This window comes from Netta rufina (assembly GCF_964035555.1).
Source record: "Netta rufina genome assembly, chromosome: Z".
Classification (NCBI taxonomy): domain Eukaryota; kingdom Metazoa; phylum Chordata; class Aves; order Anseriformes; family Anatidae; genus Netta; species Netta rufina.
Genome location: NC_140126.1, coordinates 36,594,340 through 36,612,894, shown reverse-complemented (window position 1 = coordinate 36,612,894; position 18,555 = coordinate 36,594,340). Strand labels below are relative to the sequence as shown.

Here is an 18,555-nt window from a genome sequence, read left to right as displayed (position 1 = left end):
ATTTCTCCTGCATCAAAGCAAGATAACTTTCTTAATTTTTGTACAGCGTTAGGGTAAAGGGAAGAGTGGGTCTTATGAGAGCTGATTACCTCTCTTTTTGTCTTTCCATTAGCTTGTTAGGTAATTTTTGACGAATCGCATCACCCTACTGTAACTCATTCAGTTTACTGATAACGTACAAGAATTATGTAACTGGAATCACAGAATATCCCGAGTTGGAAGGGACCCACAGGGATCATTGAGTCCAACTCCTGGTTTCACAAAGGACCACCCAAAAATCAGACTGCATGTCCGAGAGCATTGTCCAAAGGCTTCTTGAACTCCAGCAGGCTCATTGCCATGACCACTGCCCTGGGGAGCATGTCCCAGTGCCCGACCACCCTTCTTGGTGAAGAACCTTTCCCTAACATCCAGCCTGAAGCTCCTCTGATGCAGCTTCATGCCATCCCCTCAGGTCCTATCTGGTCACCACAGAGAAGAGATGAGCATCTCCCATTCTGCTCCCCCTCGTGAAGAAGTGAGAAAATTATTATGGAAGTGTAGTGCTTAACTGTCACAAAGGTTACAATTCTATACATCACCTATTCAAACGTCCCCAAAATTCCATGGAAACTATTTTATTCTACTAAAATTCACAAACAAAAGACTCAGTCAGCACAGAAATATTGTTAGGATGTAGTGTGCAAAGCTTTCCTTCCTGAAAGTTGAACTGAGACTGAACTTCTACTCATTGCTAGCTGTAAGTCAAAGATCATAAACTCTGTCATCTGTGTTCTATAGTTTTGTAGTCAGTAGATATTAATTAGGAAATTAACACAGGATGTGTTTCAGAGTCCATTTGCAAAGGTAATACACGTCTATGTCAAATGTCATGCAGTAACTACATATAAAGACTAAGCTTATTTCACTTTTAGATTTTTCTACCCCCACTGCACTTGTTTTTTCCAACGCTCTATTCCTTGCACCTGTCCATTATGAAATACACCACAGAGGGATAAACCAATCTACTGCTGATAATGGCTACTGAAATGGCTTATAGAACTCAAACATAAAAAGATATATAAAATGTATCCCTTAATATAGATACATAAATATATTTTAATATTATAATTTTACATTGTTTAGTTATTAATCATTTTGAGAAAGATAGCGACTTAGACCACTTTGATGATGAAAACTATGAAGTTAACACCATTGTTTGTTTGATATCAGTTTCACTACTGTAAGAAAACAAGTGCTCATGTTTAAAACAAGTGCCATACTTCAATTTAAAAATGCTTAATAACTTTATTACATTAGTATATATTCTGATTCATTGACTGCACACAGAAATTGAATGAATCTGTTGAAAAAAAGTCTCCAGTAGCTGTAAAGTGCAAAGCAATCAAAGCACGAATCCTGTCCTTAGAAAATTATTCTTACCTGTAGTAAAAATACTTAGACATCACTGCGATAATTTAATCATAGATGTGATCATCTATGCACGGACGAATACGCAAATACGCTCAGTGTCCAAAAGTGGCATCTCTGTATTTGGAAAGACTCCAAATCACAGCACATGTCCCTAATTCATTGGAAAGCAAGGACAGAGGCCCTTAACAAAGTTAGAAATGAAAAACAACATGCTGGTAGCAGAGAAAAAAATTAAAATCTATGATAATTCTTGTTATAGTTCTCCTAAAAAATACCTGAAAAACGAAAGTTGAAATGTTTGAACTCCTCTGAACTGAACCAGTTTTGTAAAAAATAGCATAAACACCATTACTACTTGAAAAGTAGTAACAAATCTGTTACCCTTACCTCTCGTTGCTCAGATCAACTTGAAAATTTTAAAGGCTTTTGGATTGCCAGTCTATTTCTTCATTGTACTGGGTCTGGCAACCAATTCCAGAAGAGCTAATAGGAACCCAGGGAGAGGGAAGGCAGTTACCATAATATCCTTCTCCCTCATACCTCCTTCTCCTTCTTTCACACAGATTTTATTATTATTATTATTATTATTTAGTATTATTTACATTGTATGGGATATTTCCGGTCAGCTTGTGTCAGGTACACCAGCTGTGCCCCTTACCAACTTCTTGTGCACCCCAGCCAACCTGATGTTGGGACACCATAAGAAATAGAAAAGGCTTTCATCCTGCATAAGTACTGCTCAACAAGAGCTAAAATTTCACTGTTATCAACACTGTTTTGGTCACAAATCCAAAAGATAGCACAAAGACAGCTGCTATGAAAAAAAATTATCCCAGCCAAAATCAGTCAGGAACTGAATGATGTCCAAAAGTTTGAGTTGTGAAAGCAATCTGTTGTTGCTGCAAGGAACTACAATGCTGAATGCATCTCTCAGCTCAAATCATCAGACAACTGCTTTCGAAGTTGTAGAATTACTATTTAAAAAGTTGTAGAATTACAATTTTTCAGTAGATTAACCTGGTATTACTACATATCCAATCTTCCCCACAGAAATATGTTATTAATTCTAAACAGAATTTAGGTAATTTGTTAGATTTAGCTTAAACGTGTAAAAAAGGAGAAAAGTTGTTAAAAAGAGACAAAATAGCATATATAAAACACTCATTTTTATGCTATGCAAAATTATCTTCTTATCCTTTATTAATGAGAACTAATATTAATCCTTTAATATTAATCTTCTCATTTCAATTATCCTAATGTGCAATGTCACTCTATAAAAAAATAAATTAAGGCTTCTGTCTATTAGTGGCCAAATTCAAGATTCCATTCAGCCATGCTGAACACCAAATCTAAGCTCTGCACACTTCTGTTCAAAACAACAGACATTTTTGGTCAACGTTAAAATTTTGACCACGATACGTAGGACAATGAAAATTAGGATAGTATCTTTCTTTCAGAACTTTGTTTTTCCTTCACAACACAATTGTAGTTTGCCTGTGTAAACTGGCAGAATATCTCAGCCAATTATTGGTCTGAATACCAGAAGAATTCTTTTGATGCCCTGAAAGGAGAAATCATACCAATCTACACTTTCATTTTGATGACCACATCTAGATGTTCTTAGTATTTCCTGCCAATACAACAAAGGTTCTTCAGTAAGTAGCATCTGAAGTGCTTACTGGATCTGCAGGAAGCCAGGGGAAAAGATTGCGTTTTTCTACATTCTCTAACACATAACAAGTTGGTGTATACTTTGCCTACGACACTTCCAGTCATTACTTGCTTTTCTATCATACATATGTATGAAGCACATATATGTGTTTCAGTTACAAGCTAAAATGAAACTAAGTCAAACAAGCTTACACATTCATCTTAAATAACTGGTGTTAGCTGCAGTCCAAAAGAGCCTGTAAATATCTTTCAAGTCTTCTATTTGGGGATGGGCAATGACAATGAAATATTATTCAAGTGTTGCACGTGACAGTGCTAAGGTTGCCATTCTTTTCTCTAACCGAGACACAAACTTTCTAAGTGAGGAAGGATAATGACAACTCTGATTAGACTAGGGGAGAAGAAAACTAGATACTATGCATGAATAGAACCTGGTAAAGCTCAGAATGATATAGGAAGAAGAAAAGTTATTTTGAATTTTTGAAAGAACTTAAAACTGTAAATTTAAGAAATAAAATCTCAATTTTAGAGGATATGGATGTTTAAATTTTGATGTGAACTTAAGTCTAAGAGACATGAAGGAAGGAGAGAAAGGAGTATCACACCTTCTTCTACTCCTCAGATGTTCTTTTTGGCAGATTGAAGTTCGAATACCAAGAAGCAAGCATATGATCAACCCACTCCAACATTCTGTAATTTGATCTGAAGCTCAACTCATGACCAAAAAAGGTACACTGAACTGAAAGCCAAACATTCCCTTCTCCTCCTCCTCCTACCCCCCCCAATGTTATAATAAGATACACAAATTGCTATAAAGGACTAACTTCTCTATAAGCTTAAATCCACAGCAGCACGGTTGGGGGAGCAGCTCTTATACAGTACTTGAGAAAAGCCCTCACAAATTCTCACACTATGAAGGCAATTAAAAACAAATTTAAAATGGTTTTGGATTTACTTTGTCTTTGTGTAGACACTGATCTATGGCACAAAGAACTACACTAATTTCATGGTGGAACTGTTAATAACTTAAGAATGTAAGCATGACACTAGCCTTTCTTGCAGCCTTATTCACTAGCAGGACAAAAATCAGTGATTTCTGGCAGAAGTCTATAGATTCTGTAACTGACTTAACAAGAAAAGTATTACTAGTCTTTCAAATGATCCCAAAACTTTCTATAATACCTATCCTTATCAACTTGAGTCTGTAGAGCTTCAGCTGGTAAAACAAAAAAGACAAAAGATCAAAAATGATGTGCTGGACAACATCAAAGATAAAGAGCACAGACAATTCTTCACCTCAGCAAGGGGGAAGCACATGAATTGCAAGTCACCACAATGACAGTCACTAAAAGAGTAAAACTAAACACTTGCCCAAGTAGGGCCACCTAGAGCAGGTAGCCCAGGCCTCTGCCCAGGCAGCTTTTGAAGATCTCTAAGGAGGGAGACTTCACAACATCTCTGGGCAACCTGTGCTGCTGCTCCATCTCTACACAGTAAAGAAATGTTTCCTGATGCTCAGACAGAACCTCTCATGTTCGTTTGTGCCCACTGCCTTAGCTCTTGCCCTGTCACTGGGCACCAATGAAAAGAGCCTGGCTCTGTCCTCTTTGTACCCTCCCTTCAGGAATTTACAGACATTGATAAGACTTCTCCTGAGCCTTCTCTCTTCTTCAGGCTGAAGCTCTCTCGGCCTTTCCTCATAGAAGAGGTGCTCCAGTGTCTTCATCACCTTTGTGGCCCTTCCCTGACTCTCTCCAGCGTGTCCATGTCTCACTTCCACTGAGGAGACAAGAACTGGACACAATCCTCCAGGTTTGGTCTTACTAGTGCTGAACAGAGGGGAAGGATCACCTCCCTCAGCCTGCTGGCAATACTCTGCATGGTGCAGCCCAGGATAACTTTGCAGCAAGGACACATTGCTGGCTCACACTCAACATGATATCCACCAGGACCTACAGGGCCTTTTCTGCATTTCCAGCTGTGTGTTCCCCAGCATGTACTGGTTCCTGAGGTTGTTCCTCCCCCACTGTAAGACTGTCCACTTCTCTTTGCTGAACTTCCAGAGGTTCCTGTCAACCTATTTCTCCAGCCAATTGAGGTCCCCTCGAGATGGCAGTACAACCCTCTGGTCAATCAGTGCTGCCTCCCCTCCCCCATTTTATGTCATCTGTGAATTTACTCAGGGTGCCCCTCTGTCCAGATCATTAATGAAGATGTTAAACAAAACTGGACCCAGTAGTGACTCCTGGTGTAGTCCACTGTAACCTGTGCTTCCAACTAGATTGTACCACTGACAACTATCCTCTGGACCCAGCCATTCAGCCAGGTTTATACCCACCTGCTCATCCAGCCCATACTTCAAGAGCTTCTCTATGAGAATCTCCCCTATGAGAAACTCTCTTTGACACAGGGTCTGTGTCAAAGACTTCAATGAAGTCTAGGAAGGCAATATTCACTGTTCTCCTCTCATCCATCAGGGTCGTGCTTTCATTAAAGAAACTATCAGTTTGGTGAAGCATGATCTTCCCCTTGGTGAATCAATGCTGACTGTTCTTGATGATTTCCTTCTCCCTCACGTGCCTAGAAATGGTTTCCATGATAGTTCCATCACCTCCACAGCAACTGAGAGGTGAGGCTGACTGGCATCATTACAGTTTGCCATGTAATTCTTACCCTTTCTGAAAACAGGAGAGATATTTGCTTTCCTCCAGTCTTCAGACTTCTCCCAGTTACCATGATCAACCGCAGATTGTATTGTTGCACTGCCACTCTCAGTCTGCTCACTTTCTCACCGCTTGTAGGTGCATCCCACCAGGGCCCATAGCCTTATGCTTGCTTAAGTATTCCCAGATCTGATCCTCCTCCACCAAACACATATCTTCCTTGCTCTAATACTTGCCCTGCTCTCTCTCTCTGGGACTTTGGATTCCTGAAGGCCAGTCTTGCTATTAAAGACTGAAGCAAAGAAGGTATTCAGTTCCTCAGTCTTTTCACTTCTTATGTAAAATCAGGTCTCCTGCTTCATTCAGAAGTGTGTCCACATTTTCCCTAGCCTTGCTTTTGCTACTCGTGTTCTTACAGAAGCCCTTCTTGTAGTCTTTGATATCCCTGGCCAGATTCAAGTTCATTTGGGCTTTAGCTTTCCTAATTTCATCCCTGGATGCTTGGAAAATGTGTCTGCATTCCTCCCAGGCTAGCTGTTCATGCTTCCACCTTCTGTACCCTTTCTGGGTTTGAGTTTTGTCAGAAGCAACTTGTTCATTGATGGCCTCCTGGTATTTCGTCTGACTTCCTGTTTGTTGGAATGGACTGCTCTTGTGCTTGATAGAGGTGATGCTTGATTTTAACCACCTTTCTTGGGCCTCTCTTCCCTCCAGGACCTTATCCCACAGGACACTTCCCAGCAGATCCTTAAAGATGGCAGTCTGCTCTCATGATGTCCAGGGTTGTGAGCTTGCTTTTCATCCTCCTTCCTGACCTTGGGATCCTAAGCTCCACCATCTCATCATCACTCCAGCCAAGTCTGCCTTAGACTTCCACATTCCCAACAAGTTCCTCATTGCTGGTGGGTGTGAGGTTCAGTAGAATACCTTACTGTTTCCTCTGTCACTTGGAGAAGGAAGCTATCATCAAGGCACTCCAGGAATCTTCTGGACTGCCTATGATCTACTACGGTGTTCCTCCAACAGGTATTATGGTGTCACCCGTGACAACCAGGGCCTGTCAACATAAGGCTGCTCCTTCAATTTATCAGTGAAAAAGAATATAAAAAAAATTGTGCAGCCAAAAATTATACTATTAAAATACATTTAGTTAAAAAAAATAGACTTCAAGAGTTAGTCTTTTTGTTTTTTAAAATAACAACAACAACAGTCTATTACTTTAAATCCCTTAAAAAAAGATCTCCGAAGTTTTCATCTTTGGTGCATTAAAATGCATCAGTTATGAACAGTGAGCTATTATACGTTTCACAGGTTTTTGTTCCGTGATAGCGAAATGAAATTCTATTATCAAATTTTTGTTATCCTAAATCCAAATTATTTATTTTCCCAATATACATATTCACAGAAGGCTACTTGTGACAGAAACAGATGAAAACTTGCACAAAATGAATGACATATATCTGTAGACATTTCAAAACTACAACCATACACCACGAAAGAGACAAAATAATTAAAGGTATATGAACATATTTTCCGAATAGTGTTTGTTTGTTTGTTTATTTATTTTTCTCCTGTCTAACATTCTAAAACTTTTCAATTTGCTGAGTAAAGAAAACTCTTCTTTGTTCCAGGGGAATTTTATCCCAGTGGTACTTATCCAGAAGAACCTAAAGGAGTGATACCTAACCCAGAAATACTACCATTCATGCTAAATTTGACTTCCATATTCTGTAATGATTTGTAAAATTGTAATTTTTAAACAGCTAAAAAGCTAGGTCAACTTGATAGGAAAAGTGTATCATTTCTAAAAATTAAATTCTTGCTTTTTCAAGGATGCTTCTTCAGTCAAAAAAACAACTACATTTCTACCTAACAGTGTTTTAGAGCGAGGAAAAATATGTTTTGTTATAAAACTGATATGCACTGTTCTGTAAGACAGGTCACTATAGAAGGCATAATTTTAGAGAGTAAAGAAGTATGCTAAAAAGCAAAAAGAAAACTTCATATAACATATTCAAGGTACTAAAAATGCAGTAAAGTTAGGAAAAAGAGAAAAGTAACCGTTCAGAAAATTAAACCTAAAATTTCCTCAACTTTTAGGCATGGCATGCCTCTTTTCACAATTGAAGATCATTTCCTACATTCTTCAAACATATTTTGAATATCCACTTATATAAAAAATATTCCAAAGCCTTCCCAAAGTGCTTCAGCCATAAACATAATCTTTAATCTACCCCTGTATGACATCCAATTGTGATGCCACTATTACAAACTATCTAACAACACAAGGTAAGCAGCGAACTTCAGCATCAGTAGTTTCAGCTAAAGAAGCTCCGAAACTGAGATTTCCCTTCTTTTATTTAGGAGATTACATGTATATATATATTTCTTGGTTCATTGCCCAGAGATCAGCTTTTGAAGGCATACAGCCAGAATAAAGAGACTTAGAGGTTTTAATACTTCTTTCTTCGGAATGCTGAGAACCGGAAGACAATAGATACTAAAAGACATGACATCATCTTTGATAAATATGAAATAATTTTAAAGCTCCTTTGCTTTAGAGTAGTTCTAATTAATCCAATTTAGCTGAAGAGTTAATGCTACTTACTGATACATAAATATCTGTTGCAAGGAACCTTGAAATGCAGTACAAAATGTAAACTTAGCAACAAACCACAAAAAAGAAAATTATGCAAGCCTTCCAGTGAATACAGAATAAATACTTAGCTCTACTTATTTCTTTAAGAATTATGTTGTAGAATTTAGTGGTATTATAGAATTTACAATACAGAATCATCATGGTTCAATTGTTTTATTTAGTGTTCTTTCATGTCTACCTAAAGCAAAACCTTTTTGCATGTGGCATGTATTTTACCACACAGACTTATAAAAGTACTGGCATTTTCTCAAGCTGTCAGTGATTGTACCTAAGTTTCAGATCTAGGGTGGGTTTTGAGTTTTTGTTGTATGAATGAAAAAAAATGTTAATTTAAGAACTAATCATTTATGGTCACAATTGAAAATACCTAAAGAAGCTATTATATTTCATACATCTAAGGATTCCAAATGCTACATAAGCATTTAAAAATTGTGGTAAAACAAATGTCCCTTTCAAAATACATGTACATTTATTTCATCTTTAAATAATTTCATAAGACATTTAGTGTTTTGACATAATCTAGTTTCAGGAAACAAGAACAACAATGTTGGAAGAGAACAGATGAATCCATTTTAGATATAATTTAAATGCGTTTATTTATAAGAAGAAAAGCAGACAAAATAGTTTTGAAATATGAAATAAATAGAATATTAAAGTCAAACAGCATTTTAATACCAATCATGACTGTACAATTCAGTAAAGTACTACTGAACACATTTAAAAGCATTCCATCTAGCAAATTATAACTAAAAACTGGAAAAGGCAATTTGCAAATGCAAAAACATTAAATACACTTCATAGAAACATATCTATAAATAAATTCTAAGTCATGGTATTATTTCGTTATATTACTCAGTACGATTTTCACTTAATATCCCGTTGTGTATAGATATGACTTTTTATTGTTGTATGTATTTGTTATATATTATATATATTTGCTGCTTTGTCTAGCACTTACACATTTTACTTGTCTCCCTCTCTCCTCCCCCCCCCCCCCCTTTCTTTTTCCTAATTTTAAAAATATTAGTACCAGACATCCCCAATTTCTCAGCAGGAAATAAAGTGACAACGTTTAATACTGAACAGTCAAAAGATTGCGACAAAGGCCATGTACATCTTACAGTCCATATTATCCTAACTGTCATCATCATCACTACTATTGTGAGTCTTAGTCCATTCCCTGTAGGCCTGTCTTTTCTGAAAGCATGACAAGGGAAGAAGAAAGCAGAAGTATTAGTTTAGAAGGATTTGTTTGGCTGACATTGTTTTTTATTTTTTTTTAATTATTATTTTTTGTAATTAAAGGAAAATAAAAGAATACAGTAATTCTGCAGTGACATCCTAGTTTAGAGCATAGTACAAGCACACTAAATCTATTTTACTGTCTATTCATTTTGGTTAGCAGACGCAATATCTAAAGTCGCTAAAAGAAATTTTATTTAGATCTAATCTGGTAATCTTCTGGAAGTACTACAACACAATAAATGCAATGGGGCCAGTCACCAGACTTGTATGCAAAGAAGTAGCATAAAAGGGGGGAGGGAATTACTCTTTTTCCCCATAACAAAACTTGCTATCCAAACTGCTTCACATAGGGGATATGTAACACTGAGCATAATGTAAGACAAAGAAATATCTCTAGAATCAGAAATATTAAGAACCAAAAAACTCATTACACTTGAGGAATAGGATTAAGACGTCAAATATGTCTTAACAAATGTTAAGACATCAGATACATCTTACCAGAATAAAAGTGACACAATTTATTATTTTCTGATTTGACTGTCTACAGGGAGAACCGTTTGGAGTTTTCAAAACTTTTCTTAAAGAGTAGTTCTGCTATAGAATCATCAGTCGTGAAAACTAATACGAAACAGTTTTTCAACTTTAGTTACTTTCAAATGGTGGCTACCATCACAAAATACGACAGTCATTGCTTAATTGGAATGCGTTATCTCATTTATAAATGAGACATGGTACTGCACTCAACCATACAACAGAGAAAAACTGGAATCGCATATGTCATTGCAGAATTTTCTAAAGGTTTCTCAGAAAAAAAATCCCCAAATGCAAACATGTACAAAATTAAGAAAAAGAAAAAGCAATGCAGTTCAACGATTAAGTTTATGCTTTGGTTAAGGTAATACTTCTATATGAAACTGGATTTCAAGAGCAGAGGTTAAAGCCAACTCATTAACAGAAAGGCAGAAGCATACTATTATCAAAAATTTTCAAAATTTACTGATACATAATCACTGAATGTTATGAAAAACAAAACTGAGATGACCCAAACAGGACAATCCTCTTCTACCACAAGAGAAGAAGATACAGTAATGAGATGCAGATGAAACAGAAACAACCAGACAAGAACTGGACATGTAAAAAGCTGTGTTAATTCGCAAAGCAGTCTAAAAATCCTCTCCACAGGATACTTAATTCTTATCTAAATCTCCCAAAAGGTTATTTCCATATGACCTTTCTAACATTCGCAAGCTGCAAATCCTTCAATTATTTAAAAATAAATTTATGAACTTGTTTACATCCCCAGGGGCCATTCATGCAGTTTCTAAATGCTTTTTTATTTCTTAGCTTTAAGTATTTCTAAAGTGCACTTTTATATAAAACATAGAAAAAATATAAACTTTGTAAGCTGCGTAACAATGGAAATTATTTCCACTTTGACATCTGAGTCAAATTTGCTTCAGTAGAACCCAAACTAAAGAAAAGCTGTCCACATTGCTTCTTGGCATGTTCCTCATGCAAAGCGAATTCTACTTCAAAATTGTTAACATTGTTTTGGTGGGTATGACGTGAATATTTTGTATGTTTGATGTGCTATTTTACACAAAACTGTGATTCAAAATGTGTATTATAAAATTAATGAAAACAGTATTTTGGGTTTACCATCATCACTACAAAAACAAAAAAAATAAGACATAAACCTTTTTAATTATACATGTAAACCCTTTTCTTCTTTTAAACTGTTCTGTATCTTGCACAAATCTCTACAGATACACTGCCATAAATTATGGTTCCTTTCTCAACAATTCTATCACAGAAACTAAGCCACCAAAGTGATTATAAACCTATGGATCAATTAAATGGATCTTTCTTGACTACAGAGTTACTAGGTAATGGAATTTAAAAAAAAATTAAAAATAGGGAATTAAAAAAATTGGTAATACTGCAAATAGTTACTTCAACATATGATGAGTTAAAATTTATGCCATTTCTTCACCTGTAACATCTGACTTCCGGTTCCATCTCTTAATCTGTAAGGTCTAATAACTCCATCTTCACCAAAGAAGCGAGGTGGGCGCAGGCTTACCACATCTTCTGATGAATCTGCAACTCTGAGAAAAAAGCAAAAAAATTAAGCTGTATATTAATATTTTTACTAAGCTTTAACATTTAGCAAAGGCTCTACAGTATTTTAAATATAAACTTACATACTAGTACAGCAACTGTTGTCTATATACACTGACATATGAATAGACACTAAATATTTTATAAATTAATTATAAACTTTACTCAGAAATGCAATATATTTCAGAGAATGGTTATTAGAAGATTAGATGGCACAAGGCAGCACACAACTGCAATAATTCATGAAAGCACATAATGGTTGAAGTTGCAGAGGACCTCTAAACGTCATCTGGTCCAACTCTCCTGCTCAAGCAAGTAGCACAGGCCCCTGCCCAGGCAGCTTTTGAAGATCTCTAAGGAGGGAGACTTCACAACATCTCTGGGCAACCTGTGCTGCTGCTCCATCTCTACACAGTAAAGAAATGTTTCCTGATGCTCAGACAGAACCTCTCATGTTCGTTTGTGCCCACTGCCTTAGCTCTTGCCCTGTCACTGGGCACCAATGAAAAGAGCCTGGCTCTGTCCTCTTTGTACCCTCCCTTCAGGAATTTACAGACATTGATAAGACTTCTCCTGAGCCTTCTCTCTTCTTCAGGCTGAAGCTCTCTCGGCCTTTCCTCATAGAAGAGGTGCTCCAGTGTCTTCATCACCTTTGTGGCCCTTCCCTGACTCTCTCCAGCGTGTCCATGTCTCACTTCCACTGAGGAGACAAGAACTGGACACAATCCTCCAGGTTTGGTCTTACCAGTGCTGAACAGAGGGGAAGGATCACCTCCCTCAGCCTGCTGGCAATACTCTGCGTGGTGCAGCCCAAGAGACCATTAGCCTTCTTTGCAGCAAGGGCACACTTAGTTAATTAATGTCTGAGTATTCTACTAAAAATCTTTAACCTTCAAGTCATCTGTGCCCTACAGAACTTCGGCTCTGATGTGTTCCTTGCATTTCCCTTGTGAAGAGTTCAAAGGGTAAAACTCATGAGACACAAGGCAACCTTATGCTAGCAAAAGTGGGACAGCTCGCTGAGAACAGGGCCTTTAACAAGTGTAATCAGCAGGAGATACTAAACGACCTCTCAAAAACTCTTTTTTCAATTTTGTTACACATTTCAGTCTGTGAAAATCTGCAACAATGGATTTATTAAAGTTAGATATAAGGGAGTGAGACTACTACAGTATTCAATATGCAGTTCTGTCAGAGCTCTTAGTCTGAACAACAATGAAAGTATATCCTGGCACAATCTGGTAGTCTTGGAACTTGTTTTCTCCTTTTGTTATACAAATAATACAAAACCTAACTTTTGGTGCAGTGGAAAAGTCTTTTGTTCTCTGCATATTTGAGATAAAGGGAAAAAATCAGGAACTGAAGGAAGTCTGATTAATTAGCTTAAAAGCCAAGGCTTTTAAACTAGTTTCACTGGCAATGGTCAAAACACGTAAGATTTAATTCTGTGGCTTTAAACAATATCAACAGTGGGTAGTGAAACAAGCTACCTATTTATTATATGAATAACAATACGGACAAGACTTTCTTCTATCTCACTTGCATTAATGATAAAGTTGAAAGATCTAGGAAGATTTATAGAGAAGTGATATGAAGACACAAGGTACTCTCACTATTGTTTCATTCCATCTGTCATTCTTCATACTGATTTTACTTACTTTTTGATACCTTGAAATGTGCTGCTTGCCATATCTATGATTCCTCCAGTAGGTCTAGCTACTGCTCCCACTAAGCCTTTTCCAACACCTTTGAAAAAACCAGCTGCTCCTTCTTTCTGAGCTCCTAAAAGGATTAAGCGCAGCAAATTTTTAGAAAAAAAAAAAAAACACACACAAAAAAAAAACACAAAACTTTTTCTTACTTAGGAGTTGCATTTGTTTTTATTTGATATGTAACTACATAGTCTCCTCCACAAAAAGCTCATGTGAACATTTAAATTAGATATCAATTAAAACATAAAATCTTGGTAAACTTACAATGTTTCATCACATATCAATAATTTGAAACCATATGAACATTTAATCTACCAGAAGACCTACACTTACCTCTTATTGGTTTTGTAACTATTCCTGTTATGCCACTGACGAAACCCTACCAAAAGAAATGGAAGAATGAAAACAAATACATTTTCATGTTATATTTTTCATTCTTATATATTTCTTATTACTTTATTGGTGAATAGCCTCAATGTACTTGCAGTGGAGTATTCTAAAACCCACAGCAAGTTAACAGAATATGTATATTTCACCTGCTTCGCAATTCCTACTTTCTCCAATTCTCATGTATTTTTCTTTAAAGCTACCACTCAAATATGGCCACTTATTGGCAAAAATAGGGTTAAAATTAGAGGAACAACTCTCCAGTTACTACAGCAGACTTTACATTTGTTACTTTTTGCCTGCACAAAATCCATTAGTCTTTTTATCATTTTTATTCTCCTTACAGAAACTAATCCTTTTCCTCCACGAGTGATACCCTCTCTCAGACCAGTGGGCTGTTTATTCATGGCTTCTCTCCTTTTCTGCTGATAATCCTCATCCATAGTTATTGCAGCTACTCCTTTTGCCATAGCACCAGTGATTCTTGAAGCAGCACCAGCTAATCCACCTATTAGAAAACAAAACAATCCCAATGCAATTTACAAATACTCACCTATATTACTTACTAATAAGTATACTACTATGATTATTCTGAAACCTACCAACAGCTCCCCCTACTAGAGCTTTAAGTCCTAGTGCCATTCCTTCTACAAATTCTTCAGGACCCTGGATGGCTCCCTGAGGCAGGGGAAGAAAAAAGATGCATTTAGATTAAGTTTCAAGTAGCATATATTACGTATTTTTTAAATATTATGTTTTTGTTGGAATTTATATATACTCAAAGAGAGCAGGAGAGCAAGTCTGAAAGTGTGAGATCACCCACTAGAGCTCCCACATGAGAAAGAAAGCCTACTTTAATATACTAATTCATTCATGGAAGTCTGATTATTTTAAGGCAAAATCATTCAAGCAGACTTATTCTAGCGTAAGATTTGTAAGGACCACTCAATCATGAATTAAGTGAAATTTTATGTCACTCCAGTAACTTTTCCTGTCACTTTCACTTTGAATTTTCAATTCTAAATATAGATTTAAAATGAAACAAGTTATTAATATATCCAAATTTACAACATAATTCACATCTAATCATTTTTGCAACATTTCACAGTAAGCCAACAGAGATTTTTACCTGGTAAGGTTCATAGAAGAATGCTTCTACTCCTTCAGACAAGTCTCTTATAAATCCAAATGGATTACCCAATACATCAAGGCCAAGAATAAGCACATACATCTGCTTAATAGCCTAAAATAAAAATAGGTATTCAGTAAAAATGTTTCAAATCACACTAAAGCCATTAAGGCAGTACAGTTCACTCAAAATAAAACAGTAATAAAGATGACTTTAATATGAAAAATTCAACACTTGTAAAAAGTACATATAGTTTTATTAAAAATGATTATACAGAAAGAAAATAGTATTTAATCAAATTCTAGTGCTTCCAAGTAAATAACTGAGATTAAGTCTCTTGAGATTTTACAAAGCATGCACATCACCCAGATTTCTCTCACTTTACACAGCTATTGAACAAAATTTGGTCTGTTTCTGGGTATTGAGAGAACTTTATTGATTATGACTATAAAAAATTAAAAGTACATCTGAGCTGCATTGTGTTTGCTTCCACTATCAATCCCTCTAAGTTGTTTTGTTACTCACACCACTCTTCCTGTAGTTATTTGACCCCAGAATAAAGGCAGCAGAATTGCATGAATGAGTAACAAGTTTTTATGTTTCATATGTATTTAACCTGTGTACAAACATGGAAGGCTGAAAGTAATTTTATTGATTTTCATAAAACCAAAGCACACAGTAGCACTTTGAAGACGTAAGTTTACTGAAATACCAAAATTTATTTATTCCAACCTGTTTTGAATAATGCCTTAATACTGCTGATTGGAGCTGTTGTGTAGTACAGAAGTGATAATTGAGTTCAAAGAATGCCAACCTAAAAAAATAATCAAACAAAATATCCATATTATTTAGAGTGAAATAAAATCTATCATTGGCAATACTGAATTGTTTTTTGGAAGCAGTCATTAGAATTATATTTTTAACCTACTTGAAGACAACATCTTGTACATCTGTGAGGGTCGCACCTATACTCTTCAGAAGGAGATTCAAGGATTGAAGTGGTATCAATTCATTCTTTCTTTCTTCTTTGTTACTATCTTCGCCACCGGTACTGAGTGAAAAGCTTAAGTGTAACTAAACAATAAAAAACAAGATTGGGAAATAACATGACTGTTTTTATTAAAAGTATCATATTTTTAGCTTTATAATCTTTTTAATTATCTATATGAGATACAGCATATCTTTTATATGATCTACATTGAGATATGGCATTTCTAATCTTGACTGAAATCATATTGACTTCATAACAGAGAATATATACATACCATTTAGGGTTTAAAAAAAAACACTGAAATTTAAAGGCCATTTGAATAACTTAAATACCTTTACGAAAATAGGAACTCTAAATTGCTTACTCGTATTTTCAGAATCTTCCAGAATTCTTCCAGAATCTTTTAGCTATAGTTTAGTAGCTTGTTTCCAAAGCATTTTGTTTCTCTAACTAATACACAGTATCAAAGCAGACTAAAAATGATAACATAGCATTGTGCCCAAGCAGGAATAAGAAACAAAACCCTGAAGACAAATAATTATGCAAATTTTGCAGGTAATAAACAAGAACTGAAAAGTACACACAACAAAAAATAGTGCAGACCTGAAGTAATCAAAGTATTTATTTCACAGAAGTTAAGGTGACACTCTTATATACAGAAAAAATGTTCAGGAAATTTACTGTTAGGGCTCTATAATGCCAACTGTAGCTTTCCAAATCTGATAAAAAGAGGTTATGCCTGTTCCTGATTCTGAGGACAATGCCACATGCCATTCATCAAATTTATGGCGTAACAGAGCTTAACTATAGCTTGCTTCTATTATAGGTAGCTCTTGTCTTGCAGAATCATTGTCACAATTCACAACTTTATTGTGACTTCATAAGTGTTAAAAACTAGCTTTTATTAAAACCTGAAACCTATTCTATTCTATCTCTTCCACATATTTTTTCTTGCAAAATTCAGAAGTAAGGTTTTTTCATTTTGTTATCTTAAAACATAAAGGATACTTTATTTTGTCAAGTCCTAATTTTTTTTTGTGCTATATCAATTGGAGACATAGCCCCTAAATGAAGATGCACTGAAGCAGCTACTAAATATATGTAGAATGAGTTAGGCTATGTTGTTTTCGTGGCTAGCCCAGTATTACCTAGAATTATCTGTTTTAATAGCAGAACATTTCTAACATCCCACCCAATACTGTAAAAAGACAAAACTCAAACCTTTCTTTGATCTATTTCCCATGGGATGGAGGGGAAAATGTCTTAATAGGAATTCTTACAAGGCCTGCAAAGTGCTTAAAATTTTAACAAAGTCAGCTAAGCAATAAGCAAAAAAAAAGACCCATAAGCAAAAAATGTGTAAGAGATACAAGTAAACAGGCTGCTGTTTCCATGTTAAGTACGTATACACTGTTCAGTGGCTGTGCCTGTATATTTATGGGAACAGGGAAATGGCCAAAAGACAACTTTACTGCAGTCAAAATACAAAACTGCTCTTCACAGGTTAGTAATGATAAAGAAAACAGTGCACAGTAAAGGTGATTGTACATTGTCGTGTTTTGTTAGTTTCTCTTTTTCAGAAATGATATTGTTCCCCAATGCACTATGCACTATCTGGACTTAAGAGCTGCAGCATTTTGAAAGGATAAATAACAAAAAAGAATTACTGTTTGAGAGGAATGTTGTGGATAGGAAGGAAATAATGAAGTCTTTAATATTTAAGAAGTGTTTCCATAATGTAAACCCCAGATAAATTAGCAATGACAGTAAAACTATTTTTCCGTTTTATTTTTAATTATCTCTACATTTTCTAACTTCCTAGTATCTACTATTTTACAGGAGATAAAAATCCTTCAGTTAGAGAGCAAGCATAGACAGTACTATGAAAAAGTTATACCTTAATTGAAGAGATATGGAAGTACTCATACAAGCTGATTTGTGATGTATCCATTGATGACACACTCATCAGTTCTTCTTGAAGAGATTCCACATCCTTTTTGAAAAGTTCTAGCTGTGAATGCATTTTCAAAAAACATATTACTTTCAAATTTAGAGCACATTAAACTTGCTAATCTAACGTGTGCCATTGAGATGCAATATATTGACTGATAGCACTTTCACTCTCCTGATTCTAGTTTTCTAACTAGAGTTGACATTTCAGAGGAATTTTAATTAGTTTTTGCTGTCTTTATTTGTATGAAGAAAAGGAAATATATGTACAAAAAGAATCCAAAACCCACCTATTTTCTAGAAGAAAAAAAAGGAAGTTCAAATACCAAATATTTTGAAGTGGAGTTTCGGACAAATTTTATCTACTCTGTGACAAAGGCACACATATATACCCTTTTGATCATACAGCAAGTAGGTTTTAAACTACAAAAATCTAGACTAGAGATAAGTTTCTGTTACACAGAAACTAGACACGTACATATTCTCAGATTACCTCCATCTAGCCTTTCTGCTTTTCTCCTTCAAAAGACAGGTTTCTTTAACAATATTTTTTGCAGAACTGCCCAAATAAATTAAAAAAAAAATGTTTTAAAATACAAAATTCTCAAGTAATA

General features: G+C 35.5%; 1 protein-coding gene across 3 annotated transcripts in view; it reads right to left on the bottom strand.

Annotated features, from left to right (window-relative positions):
• The window catches only part of VPS13A (vacuolar protein sorting 13 homolog A), a 118,927-nt gene that overhangs the window by 8,426 nt on the left and 91,946 nt on the right, over positions 1–18,555 (bottom strand). For 2 of the 3 annotated variants that reach the window (XM_084305761.1, XM_084305762.1), the window contains exons 60-68: positions 17,889–18,002; positions 15,929–16,074; positions 15,733–15,814; positions 15,001–15,114; positions 14,474–14,549; positions 14,216–14,379; positions 13,818–13,863; positions 13,431–13,554; positions 11,645–11,759 (exon numbers count right to left, since the gene is read on the bottom strand). In XM_084305761.1, the coding sequence (XP_084161887.1) occupies positions 11,645–11,759; positions 13,431–13,554; positions 13,818–13,863; positions 14,216–14,379; positions 14,474–14,549; positions 15,001–15,114; positions 15,733–15,814; positions 15,929–16,074; positions 17,889–18,002 (981 nt within the window). Of the gene's footprint in view, positions 1–8,975; positions 9,604–11,644; positions 11,760–13,430; positions 13,555–13,817; positions 13,864–14,215; positions 14,380–14,473; positions 14,550–15,000; positions 15,115–15,732; positions 15,815–15,928; positions 16,075–17,888; positions 18,003–18,555 lie in introns of those variants that run through there. The other variant, XM_084305763.1, reaches the window with a different exon arrangement.